The sequence below is a fragment of the Lepidochelys kempii genome, chromosome 2 (assembly GCF_965140285.1).
Source record: "Lepidochelys kempii isolate rLepKem1 chromosome 2, rLepKem1.hap1, whole genome shotgun sequence".
Classification (NCBI taxonomy): Eukaryota; Metazoa; Chordata; order Testudines; family Cheloniidae; genus Lepidochelys; species Lepidochelys kempii.
Window position 1 is genome coordinate 118451285 of NC_136381.1, and position 13661 is coordinate 118464945.

The 13661-nt window shown below is 43.3% G+C and overlaps 1 protein-coding gene across 3 annotated transcripts in view; it reads right to left on the reverse strand.

Moving 5' to 3' along the window:
- The window catches only part of CDYL (chromodomain Y like), a 191958-nt gene that overhangs the window by 48110 nt on the left and 130187 nt on the right, over nucleotides 1-13661 (reverse strand). Inside the window, exon 1 of one of the 3 annotated variants that reach the window (XM_073332145.2) lies at nucleotides 3575-3713. The exons of the other annotated variants lie outside the window; for them this stretch is intronic. Within the exon in view, the coding sequence (XP_073188246.1) occupies nucleotides 3575-3635 (61 nt within the window). The 5' untranslated portion in view covers nucleotides 3636-3713. Of the gene's footprint in view, nucleotides 1-3574; nucleotides 3714-13661 lie in introns of those variants that run through there. 3 annotated transcript variants of the gene reach the window in all.

The following is a 13661-nucleotide window of genomic DNA, read 5'->3' on the forward strand; positions in this document are numbered from 1 at the left end:
AGGTTAAAAACTTCCTCAAGGTACAAACTTTGACTTGCCCTTGAACCCTATGCTGCCACCACCAAGCGTGTTAAACAAAGAACAGGGAAAGAGTCCACTTGGAAATGTCCCCCAAAGCCCTACACCCCCTTTCCTAGGGAAGGCTTGATAAAAATCCTCACCAGTTTGTACAGGTGAACTCAGACCCAAACCCTTGGATCTTAAGAACAATGAAAAAACAATCAGGTTCTTACAAGAAGAATTTTAATTAAAGAAAAGGTAAAAGAATCACCTCTGTAAAAATCAGGATGGTAAATACTTTACAGGGTAATCAGATTCAAAACATAGAGAATCCCTCTAGGCAAAACCTTAAGCTACAAAAAGACACAAAAACAGGAATATACATTCCATTCAGCACAGCTATTTTACCAGCCATTAAACAAAAGGAAATCTAACGCATTTCTAGTTAGATTACTTACTAACTCGGCTGCTACTCTGAAACCTAAGTTTTTACAGGAGTTCTGAGCTGCATTCCTGATCTGTTCCCGGCAAAAGCATCATACAGACAGACAGACAGACCCTTTGTGTCCGGTCCCCCACTCCAGCTTTGAAAGTATCTTGTCTCCTCATTGGTCATTTTGGTCAGGTGCCAGCGAGGTTATCCTAGCTTCTTAACACTTTACAGGTGAAAGGGTTTTGCCTCTGGCCAGGAGGGATTTTATAGCACTGTGGACAGAAAGGTGGTTACCCTTCCCTTTATATTTATGACAAATGCTAACTAGTAAAAAGGAGAATTAAAAAAAATATTCAGCTGGAAGTACATACTACATTTAACTCTTGAACCAAATGAAAAATTTAGGTCTGATGGTTGTGGGCATAGTTTTTCAATGGATGTTGATTTTAATGGACACTAGATCAGGTCCAGACACTGGATTAAGTAAGTTTTCATTTGTATTTTATTTATTATCATTAAATACTCCAATATTTACCTGTAAAATATTTTTGAAAACAGCTACAATACTTAAAAGATTAAGCTAGAAAGAACTATATAGATGCATAAGCTGTGTAAAAGCACATTTTATACAAAAGCATAAAAAAAGTCAGTGGAGGATTTGTGAAACCTACAATTATTTTTTTCAATTCAATAAGCTTGTTGTTACAAGGTTAGGATAGGACAGATGTTTATTTCTTTAAATGATAGCTAGACCAGTGGTTCTCAAGCAGACCTGGGTTATATGCAGAGGTCTTCCAGGGGGGTACATCAACTCATATAGATATTTGTCTAGTTTTACAACAGGCTACATAAAAAGCACTAGTGAAGTCAGTTTAAACTAAAAGTTTCATACAATGACTTGTTTATACTGCTCTATATAGTATTCACTGAAATGTAAGTACAATATTTATATTCCAACTGATTTATTTTCAAATTATATTGTAAAAATGAGAAAGTAAGCATTTTTCAGTAAGAGTGTGCTGTGACACTTCTGTATTTTTATGTCTGAGTTTGTAAGCAAAGTAGTCTTTAAGTGAGGTATGCAAGAAATGTGGGGTATGCAAGACAAATCAGACTCCTGAAAGGGATACAGTAGTCTGGAAAGGTTGAGAGCCACTGATCTAGACAAGACATCTACGGGTGATTTATTCTGAAGTAAATACCACACCATCTTTGTCACATCAGAGTGAATTTATAAGAATTAAAAAAACAAACAAACAAACAAAACAAAAACCCCAAACCCACAAAACAGCTGACATCACATAGCCTCAAGAAAACAATTCACCCTCACCATTACTTCTGACCACCAAGTCAAATGTTACTAAATATTCTCTCTGATGATAATCACATTCAGTCCCTGCCAACCAGCAAATAAGCCAAAGAATAAGGTTGCATTAAAGTCACAAAACCAGCAATGCAGTGTGAAATAGCATGTTATTAGCAAAACACAGCCTTGAGAAATGAGTTTTAAGGCCCTGATCCAGTAAAGCACTAAGACAAGTAAATAGTTTTAACAGTCCCATTGAAATCACTGTGTTTAAGAGATTTGTTAGGTCATGGCTTAAATGCAGATCTACTGTAAAAAGTGACTGAACTGTGGAATTCCCAGTTTACTGCACCTCAATTATTTCTGTACCAAACCTCCTTAGTCTACAAGTAACAATATTTTTTCTAACTTCTAGGCTCACAAACTCAACCTAGGCTCTGACAATCAAGCTGGATTGTTTCCATTTTTCACACTAGAACTAGTAATTTACGGTTCAGCAGGCTAAATTATGCCTTCAGCGACACCTGTATAACCACGTCATTTTCAATGGGATTTTCCTTCACTGACATTTCTTCCTGTTTAGTGTCTCATCTCTTCTGCTGTTCCTGAAACATCCACAGGAGCAAACAGAATATGTTGTTGACCTTGCTGAATTTTCTGAAATCTCTTCTGCTACTTCAAAGGAGCAAGGGAGAGATTGCTTCTACTTTTCAGAATTCTCTGATATCACTGAGTTTAAGGATTTGTTTTGCTAATTGGTCTACTCTATAGATATGGCGTCACACAGGTCAACAGATAACTACACTTCATATCAACCATGAGGAGAACTGGACAATCATCAGTAGCATCTGCAATGAAAGAGGATGCAAGTACTGTACAGTAAGGTTTGTTTCACTTTGTCTTTGGCTAGGTGCAGTTACCTTAGTTCCCTGCATGAAGCTCAAGCAAAAAAGGTAGCTGAAGCAGAGCACTGAACAGACCCATCTGCAGCTTCATAATTCCTCTGCAGTGAGAATTCTGTTTTCTTATTCATTTGGTGTCATGGTTCCTGGGCTAACAGCACCTCTGATCCCTGCTGATCTCTTTGAGTGTAACACATCTCAGGTCTCAGATTACTAGCCGTCACCTATCTTGGGATGGAATCACATAAGTCTCCCACTTTCAGTACAGGCCCTGGCTGCAGTCCTCTGGTACTAACCATGATTATCTACAAAGGCCTGATTGAGAGTCAGACCCTGGAGTTCTGTTCCCTCCAGAAGTATGGACAGCGGTATTCAGTAACCAAACATTTTTAATGCAAAGTATTATTTATTTAGAGCCAAAGCATTTAAGAGAAAACAGATCTTAAAACAATAAGCAAACTGTACACAGGTCTAGCTTATGAGGTGTCTAACTATATTCTACAAGCAGGCCCTGGTAGATCTAATTTCCTATAGAGTCCTCCACAGAGCCTCTCTTTGTGTCAGCTTGTCTTCATGGACAGCCCACGGCAACTGACAATGCCCTCTCTTCTCCAAGAGCCTTTGACTGTTTCATTTCCTTTTGATCTCCAGGCTGCCAGCCTAACAAAACAAAGCTTGCATCTTTGCTGGAGACAGGATATAGGATCCTCAAAGTCAGTAGCTTTCCAAATTGTCTTTCAAATGTGTGCCAGGACATTCTTATCTGGGGAGCTCTTGTGTTGCCCTCCTGCACAGTCCGCACTGAATTAAAGCATTATAGGTATATAACAAACACTCCACTACCTCCAGTATAAGTTATACAGTCGCTCTCAATAATTAGATTACATATTAGTACTCTTAGATTATTACATAGCAAGCTCCATGATGTCATACCTGGCCATGGGTAAAATATCCTCTTCTGTGGGTATAGCTGATTCTTTTGCCTGAAGACCATTGACCACAACTGTGTTAGGTACCCGCATCTGGACTTTTTCTGAAATGTACATTATCCTGTCTTATGTTTACTAAGGCACTTTCCTTTGGATTGTTGTTTCCATTCTGAACAGATCACTTCTGCAATGCATGCAAATGGAAAAACCAGTTTCAGTTTTTGAGTTGGATGGAAAGTTTCCTAGTTGGGAAACTGGATTCTGGGACCAGGCCCCAAACTAAAATTACTCTCCTTACTGTTGTTTCAAAATAAAGGTGAGAAAATAGCTGTGCTGTGAGTACACTTCTGATTGATCACATTCACAATTCCCCTCTCTCACAAGAGTCATTCATCAGAGGAAGGTGACAAGCACATTCTTGCTCTCTCTTGTAGTTTTTTTTTTAATAGCATTTTGACGTACCAGCATCACTATTGGATGAATTCTGTGAGGATTCAGATGAAAGGGCTCAAACCCTTTTATGTGATTCCTTTTTGGACTTCAAGACAGCTTTTGACCTTGTTAATAATATAGGTGCTGGTGGAATGGTTCTCTGAGGTGACCTTCCCCAGACTCTGTGTTAGTTTGGAGTTTAGCAGTGGTGGAGCACTAGAGGTGAAGTTAGCCTATTTCCCCCCAAACCACTATCCAAATGAGGACTACAGAGGAAGGAAAGCAGTGGTAACTGGTAGTGGGACAACTGCAGTGGAGGAAGGTAGAAGTTTATCAGCATCTAGTTATGCTAAAGGAGAAGCTGCCTTCCCGGATTTCCCCTAAAGGGGAGGTTTTACCTGGATTGGAGCGCTTCTTTCCCTTCTTGGTTTTCTGATGGTGCTGCAGCTGTCTCTCTCCCCCAGCACTGCTTTCTACCACTGTAGTAGCTCTGGCTCCTGCACTGACCTGCTCCTCCACAGCAACTTTTAGCAGACTATCAATTTCTCCACAAGACTCAGCAACTGCAGAGCTAGTTCCCTCTTGGAAGGCTCCTAGTTCCTCCTTTCCCCTCAACTCAAGCAGTACTTTGTCAGGGGAGCTTCTCTGTAACCAAAGCAACATTCAATAACTGAGCAAGAATTGAGGAAGGATCCCTTGCACTGGCTCTGCTTTGGGCCACCTACCATTTTGTAGATGCTGGCCTAAAATAGCAGGCAGACGGTGGCCAACTCTGCTCTGTAGGAAAGGAGAAGAGGTGGGAGCATAAAGTTGGCAGAAAAGTTGGCAGGGGAGCAAAGAAACAAAATGTAAACTGAGTTCCTAGCTGCCTGCTATTGGAAGTAGACACACCTGGTAGTAATTTGGTGAGAAGCCCATTCCTCTTTACCCCTAAACCCTAACTTGCCCAGAGACACAGCTCCAGCTGCCTCTGGTCCAATCAGTAGAGAGGCAAAAAATCAGAGGACATGCCTCTCTCAAAGAACAATCCTTACTACCAGGTGCGGTGCTTATATGTTGAGGAGCTTCATTAAAATCAAGGGACTCCTTCCTATACTGGTAGTTAGCATTACACATAGTAAACAGCTGCATGATCTGGCTCTGATGTGTTAGTTATTACACAAACAAAAAAATTCCTGTGTTAAAAAAACATTATTAAGGTTACAAAGTCACTCAAAAGTTAGGTAATGCCAGAATTTAGGTTGCCTTTGTAACATTAATTCAGTTCCTCTGTGCCTATGCATTATGATACAGTCTTTAATTACATGATTACACACTTTTTTTTTTTTTCATATTCAGTGCACAGGATGGATGGTGCTCACTTAATGAGTGGCTATTCAATATTTTGTCTTCACCTTGTGAGCCTTGCCTTATTTACATCACTCTATTCAAACCCTGCTCTCAAGACAGGGTTAATAAACTTCCTCCTGAGTTTTTCTATCAATATACTATCTGAGTGCTTCGATATTAATGAATTAATTTTCACAACCCTGTGAAATGAGGGGGAATTATTATCCCCATTTTATATGTTGAGAACTGAAACAGAGCGAGAAAGGTCAAAAGTATCTACTAATTTTAAGTGCCCAATATGAGCTATGCAGGACTTGATTTTCCAGACTGCTGAGCACTATATAGCATTTATATGTTCAAAGTGCACCTCCCACTGATTTCAGTTACAGTTATGAGTGCTTAGTATTTCTACAAATCATATCCCAGAGACTCAAGTCAGGCATCCAGAAAGTTAGGAATACACAATTAGTGACAACCTGAGCAAAGCTTAAATGACTTGCCATGCATCACAGAGCCAGGGTAGAATCCAAATCTTCAGGGTGGCATTCAGCTGCCTTAACTGTGAAACCATCTGTCTCTTCCTGCAATCCCCTGCCTCATTCCCTACACACATTCCAGGACTCCTCAGATGCCTTTGAAGAGCAGTGGGAACTGTCTGGGGTTCTCTGCTCACTATCCCCTTCCGGTTCCCTGATTTTTAACCCTCGATCCTCACTTCCATTCCTGGGTTTTTTTTTTTTTATTATTTGTTGCCCTAAGACTTCAGTTGTGGCCTGAGTTTAGTGGTTCCTTCCCCTTGGGTGAGGGGGTGGGCCTTTACTTCTGGGTAGGAGTAGGCCCACCCGCCCCAGTATTCACAATAGGTAGATACCTTGCAGTCCCCTCTCTGCCTCCCTGACTCAGACTCACTCCACACCTACCTCCTCTGTTTCCCAGATCCAGTTTTCCTAACCAGCCAGTCCCAGACTCCTCCAACCAAGGCTCATTCCCCCCTCTTGCAGGTCTGGCTCCATAGGTGCTGGAACTATGGATGCTACCGCACCCCCTGGCTTGAAGTGGTTTCCATTATATACCGAGTTTATAGTTTGATTCACTGGCTCTCAGCACCCGCACTATACAAATTGTTCCAGCACCCCTGTCTGGCTCTTGTCCCCTCTGCATTTGAATCAGGCAGCTTCCATCTTCACAATGCATAGGGATCACTGAGAGCATAGGACAGAGACTGGCTTCCTGTTCTTGGTTCAGGCACCCAGTCCCTGTCAAGTATTTCTTGATAGATATGCTAAGTACAGAGTGTAAAACAATTTTAATGTTGGTAGCAAGGGGCATTTGTGGATTACCCTTATTCTTCAAGGTAATGATTAAGCAATGACTCAAATGATACTTCACTTTTTACCACACACACTCACTCACTCTCTCTCATCCTCTTAGCTCAGATGCATTTATGATTCAGGAGAGTCAATTATACTCAATTCACTCTTAGTTTTTATGCCAGTGTAATTGACTATTTCACCATGTGGACTTTGGGTATTATCCCCTTTACGAAACATTGCTAATATCTACGTCTCTAAGTTGCACACCCCATAATTTGTACACAAAAATGTTTTTTCCTCATTTCTCAGCAAATATTTAACAGGAAAGTGCAGTAACGTGATCACATTAAGACTTCATTCATTTTACAAAATACAATACATATCTTCAATCGTGTGAATCTGTGAGCCAAAACATATTGTAGGCTGTGAGCACAGATCCTATGGGAGCCCTAACGTTGCAGTCGGTTGTGGACATGGAATAACTGAAAATATTCCAAAACCAAGGGATGAGTTGGGGGAGGAGTCTCCAGAGAAACACTGTGCAATGCCTGATAACTCAGACTTGTTACAGGGACAATAATATGGCTCAAAGGAAATAAGTAACATTCAAAGTACCTGGCCAAAGTTTCAAACCAGTCTCTTATTTGGCAACCACAATTTGCAAGTACAAAATGAGAGCGTAGGTAGCATACATAGTGAAAATATACCCTTTTAAGTTATGAAGAAAATATGGTAAGAACTTGCACAAAAGCAATCTACAAGTTACACAGTTCAGTTTGATTAGCTAAAAAGTCAACTTCCTACTGACACACTTTATACAGTAGTTCTATTACTTCTGTTTGCAATCCAGAGTAAAACTAAAGAACCAAAATTGTGCATACGAACAGTTCAGCTAACTGCCTTTTTGGATACCTAAACTCTTTCCCTGTAGAACTTTACTTCTTTAGTTTTATTCAAATGTACAATGCTTTAAGGAATTTATGAAGTTACAGAAGATCAATTCATTTCAAGTTTAAAAAGGTAAATGTTTTCTCTTTACCTGTAAACATGGTTCACCAGTTTAAAACACTCCACAATAGCTGTGGCAAAAAGCATCCAGAGAGGGAAGGAACGAAAACAAGTATAGACATACGAAAGAAAGCTAAACATTTCAAACACTGAACTGCTGCCTTAAAGACCAAACTACCTTAGGGTATGTCTACACTACGAAATTAGGTCGAATTTATAGAAGTCGTTTTTTTAGAAATTGTTTTTATATAGTCGATTGTGTGTGTCCCCACACAAAATGCTCTAAGTGCATTAAATGCATTAACTCGGCGGAGTGCTTCCACAGTATCAAGGCTAGCGTTGACTTCCGGAGCATTGCACTGTGGGTAGCTATCCCACAGTTCCTGTAGTCTCTGCTGCCCATTGGAATTCTGGGTTGAGATCCCAATGCCTAATGGGGCAAAAACATTGTCGCGGGTGGTTCTAGGTACATATCGTCAGGCCCTCCTCCGTGAAAGCAATGGCAGACAATCGTTTCACGCCTTTTTTCCTCAGTTACCTGTGCAGACACCATACCACGGCAAGGATGGAGCCCGCTCAGCTCACTGTCACCCTACGTCTCCTGGATGCTGGCAGACGCGGTACTGCATTGCTACACAGCAGAACCCATTGCTTTGTGACAGCAGATGGTGTAATAGGCCTGATAACCATCGTCATCATGTCCGAGGTGCTCCTGGCCACCTCGGTAAGGTCGGTCAGGAGTGCCTGGGCAGACATGGGTGCAGGGACTAAATTAGGAGTGACTCGAAGAGGTCATTCTCTTTAGTCCTGCTGGCAGTCCTATTGTACCATCTTCTGCTGAGCAGGCAGGAGATGAGGATGGCTAGCAGTCCTATTACACCGTCTGTTGCCAGCCAAAGATGTAAAAGATAGATAGAGTGAATCAAAACATGAAATACACCAGATTTGTTTTGTATTAATTTGCTCCCCCCTCCCTCCCTCCGTGAAATCAATGGCCGACAATCATTTCGGTGAGGTCAGTCAGGGGCACCTTGAAAAGTTTAATGGAGATTCAGTCCTGCCTGAAATACCGGGGGGAGGGATAGCTCAGTGGGTTGAGCATTGGCCTGCTAAACCCAAGGTTTTGAGTTCAATACTGGAGGGGGCCATTCTGTGTGACAGTTGTTTTTGTTTCTCCTTGATGTAAAGCCACCCCCTTTGTTGATTTTAATTCCCTGTAAACCAACCCTGTAAGCCATGTCGTCAGTTGCCCCTCCCTCCATCAGAGCAAAGGCAGACAATCGTTCCGCGCCTTTTTTCTGTGCAGACGCCATACCACAGCAAGCATGGAGCCCACTCAGATCACTGTGGCAATTAGGAGCACACTAAACACCATGCGCATTATCCAGCAGTATATGCAGCATTAGAACCTGGCAAAGCGATACCGGGTGAGTAGGCAACGTCAGCGCAGTGACGAGAGTCATGAGGACATGGACACAGACTTCTCTCAAAGCACGGGCCCTGGCAATGTGGGCATCATGGTGCTAATGGGGAAGGCTCATGAGGTGGAACGCTGATTCTGGGCTGGGAAACAAGCACAGACTGGTGGGACCGTATAGTGTTGCAGGTCTGGGATGATTCCCTGGGGCTGTGAAATTTTCGCATGCATAAGGGCACTTTCATGGAAATTTGTGACTTGCTTTCCCCTGCCCTGAGGCGCATGAATACCAAGATGAGAGCAGCCCTCACAGTTGAGAAGCAAGTGGCAATAGCCCTGTGGAAGCTTGCAACACCAGATAGCTACCGGTCAGTCAGGAATCAATTTGGAGTGGCCAAATCTACTGTGGGGGCTCCTGTGAAGCAAGTAGCCAACGCAATCAAAGATCTGCTGATATCAAGGGTAGTGACCCTGGAAAATGTGCAGGTCATAGTGGATGGCTTTGCTGCAATGGGATTCCCTAACTGTGGTGGGGCCATAGACGGAACCCATATCCCTATCTTGGCACCGGAGCACCAAGCCGGCGAGTACATAAACCACAAGGGGTACTTTTCGATAGTGCTGCAAGCTCTGGTGGATCACAAGGGACGTTTCACCAACATCAACGTGAGATGGCTGGGAAAGGTACGTGACGCTCGCATCTTCAGGAACTCTGGTCTGTTTCAAAAGCTGCAAGAAGGGACGTTATTCCCAGACCAGAAAATAACCATTTGGGATGTTGAAATGCCTATAGTTATCCTTGGGAATCAAGCCTACCCCTTAATGCCATGGCTCATGAAGCCATATACAGGCAGCCTGGACAGTAGTCAGGAGCTGTTCAACTACAGGCTGAGCAAGTGCAGAATGGTGGTAGAATGTACATTTGGACATTTAAAAGCGCACTGGTGCAGTTTACTGACTCGGTTAGACCTCAGCGAAACCAATATTCCCACTGTTATTACTGCTTTCTATGCGCTCCACAATATCTGTGAGAGTAAGGGGGAGACGTTTATGTTGGGTTGGGAGGTTGAGGGAAATCGCCTGGCTGCTGGTTATGCACAGCCAGACACCAGGGTGGTTAGAAGAGCACAGGAGGGTGCAGTGCGCATCAGAGAAGCTTCGAAAACCAGTTTCATGACTGGCCAGGCTACGGTGTGAAAGTTCTCTTTGTTTCTGCTTGATGAACTCCCTCCCGTCTGGTTCACTCTACTTCCCTGTAAGCCAACTGCCCTCCCTTCCCCCCTTCGATCACCACTTGCAGAGGCAATGAAGTCCTTGTTGCTTCACATTCATGCATTTTTTATTAATTCATCACACAAATAGGGGAATAACTGCCAAGGTAGCCTGGGAGTGGTGGTGGAGGAGGGAAGCAATGGGTGGGGTGGAGGAGGGAAGGACAAGGCCACAGCATTATAAAAGTTTAAAAATTTAAAACTTATTGAATGCCAGCCTTCTGTTGCTTGGGCAATCTTCTGGGGTGGAATGGCTGGGTGGCCGAAGGCACCCCCACTGTGTTCTTGGGCGTCTGAGTGAGGAGACTGTGGAACTTGGGGAGGAGGGGGGTTGGTTACACAGGAGCTGTAGCGGCGGTCTGTGCTCCTGCTGCCTTTCCTGCAGCTCAACCATACGCTGGAGCATATTAGTTTGATCCTCCAGCAGCCTCAGCATTGAAGCCTGCCTCCTCTCATCACGCTGCCGCCACCTTTCAGCTTCAGCCCTCTCTTCAGCCTGCCACCCCTCCTCCCAGTCATTTTGTGCTTTCCTGCACTCTGACATTGTCTGCCTCCATGTATTCGTCTGTGTTTTGTCAGTGTGGGAGGACAGCATGAGCTCAGAGAACATTTCATCATGAGTGCATTTTTTTTTTGCCTTCTAATCTTCGCTAGCCTCTGGGAAGGAGAAGATCCTGTGATCCTTGAAACACATGCAGCTGGTGGAGAGAAAAAAAGGGACAGTGGTATTTAAAAAGACACATTTTATAGAACAATGGGTACACTCTTTCACAGTAAACCTGTTGCTGTTAACATTACATACACAGCACACGTGCTTTCGTTCCAAGGTCGCATTTTGCCTCCCCCCACCACATGGCTAGCCCCTCCCCCCTCCCCTTGGCTAACAGCGGGGAACATTTCTGTTCAGCCACAGGCAAACAGCCCAGCAGGAACGGGCACCTCTGAATGTCCCCTTAAGAAAAGCACCCTATTTCAACGAGGTGACCATGAATGATATCACTCTCCTGAGGATAACACAGAGAGATAAAGAATGGATGTTGTTTGAATGCCAGCAAACATACACTGCAATGCTTTTTGTTCTACAATGATTCCCGACTACGTGCTACTGGCCTGGAGTGGTAAAGTGTCCTACCATAGTGGATGGAATAAGGCTGCCATCCCCAGAAACCTTTTGCAAAGGCTTTGGGAGTACATCCAGGAGAGCTTTATGGAGATGTCCCTGGAGGATTTCCATTCCATCCCCAGACACGTTAACAGACTTTTGCAGTAGCCGTATTGGCCGCTAATGCCAGGGCAAATTAATCATTAAACATGCTTGATTTTAAACCATGTATACTATTTTAAAAAGGTACACTCACCAGAGGTCCCTTCTCCACCTGGCGGGTCCGGGAGGCAGCCTTGGGTGGGTTCGGGGGGTACTGGCTCCAGGTCCAGGGTGAGAAACAGTTCCTGGCTGTCAGGAAAACCGGTTTCTCCGCTTGCTTGCTGTGAGCTATCTTCCTCATCCCCAAAACCTGTTTCCGTGTTGCCTCCAGCTCCACTGAAGGAATCAAACAACACAGTTGGGGTAGTGGTGGCTGAACCCCCTAAAATGGCATGCAGCTCATCATAGAAGCGGCATGTTTGGGGCTCTGATCCGGAGCGGCCGTTCGCCTCTCTGGTTTTCTGGTAGGGTTGTCTCAGCTCCTTAAGTTTCAAACGGCACTGCTTCGGGTCCCTGTTATGGCCTCTGTCCTTCATGCCTTGGGAGATTTTGACAAATGTTTTGGCATTTCGAAAACTGGAACGGAGTTCTGATAGCATGGATTCCTCTCCCCATACAGCAATCAGATCCCGTACCTCCCATTCGGTCCATGCTGGAGTTCTTTCGCGATTCTGGGACTCCACCATGATCACCTCTGCTGATGAGCTCTGCACTCACCTGCAGCTTGCCACACTGGCCAAACAGGAAATGAAATTCAAAAGTTCGCGGGCCTTTTCCTGTCTACCTGGCCAGTCCATCTGAGTTGAGAGTGCTGTCCAGCGCGGTCACAATGGAGCACTCTGGGATAGCTCCCGGAGGCCAATACCATCGAATTGCGTCCACAGTACCCCAAATTCAACCCGGCATGGCCGATTTCAGCGCTAATCCCCTGTCGGGGTGGAGTAAGGAAATCGATTTTAAGAGCCCTTTAAGTGAAAAAAAAAAAAAAAGGGCTTTGTCATGTGGACGGGTGCAGGGTTAAATCGATTTAATGCTGCTAAATTTGACCTCAACTCCTAGTGTAGACCAGGGCTTAGTTAAGGAAGAAACAGCTTCTTTATAGTACTTTATGCTGGGATGAGATGAAGCTCAGGTTACTGCTCTGCAGATATGATGTTCAATTCCTTTTTCCCAAGAAGCTGAAATGGATCTTGGGGAACGAGATTTAATACCATGAGGTGAAGATTTGCTAGATTTAAATGTATACCTCTTTAATAAACTGCTCCTTACCTTTTTAGAGACTGTAGATTTTGAAGTTTTAGAACTCTTTTGAATGAGCTAGAAATAGAATGAAAAGAGCATCTAGTTTTCTGCAGATTTCACTTATGTAATACTATATAATAAAATAATAATTTATAAACTTTCACCTCTTGTAACTTGGGGAACTGGGTAACACAACAAATAAAAATGCAACATTAAAAACTCACTTAGCATTAAAAAAAGCTTAATAAAAGGATCTAATAAAAAATAGGGGAAAGCATGAGATATTGGTTTTTGTAGTTGTTTACAAGTGAGGAGAGATGAACTGTTGTGGGCAGTAATTACCATACCACAGGGGCCAACACAGTAAGGTGCCATGCCCTGCCTACCTGAAACATAATGGTGGGATTCCTATAATGTGGGTAGGTATTAGAGCAGAAGCACCCATCAAAAGAAGGCTCACAAGAAGGTGGTCTTGAACAGTAAGAGGGCTAACGTCACTTAGAGTTTTCAAATCCAACAGTACCAACTTAAAATCGGTGTGCCACTGTAAAGAATTCAATATGGTGTAATCTGCTCACAACTGTTCCAACCAGTGAGCAAATACGTTACTGAAGAAGTTACCAGAAATAGGGCTGCTTCATAAGCTCTGTAATTTCCTGTTCTGCTGTCACAGAACTTTATGGTCACAATGGCATGTGCTGTTGTGAGGTCATTTCTGGATAAAGAAGGGTGCAAGTTGTATAACTGAAAAAAAAATCCCAAAATAAAAAGGGTTTTCTATTACACCTGACAGACAGTATTCCACGTAAGTGATGCAGCTGAAAGTTACTCCGAGCTTCCTGAGAGGAAAAGACGCCTTGTTAAAGCACAGGACT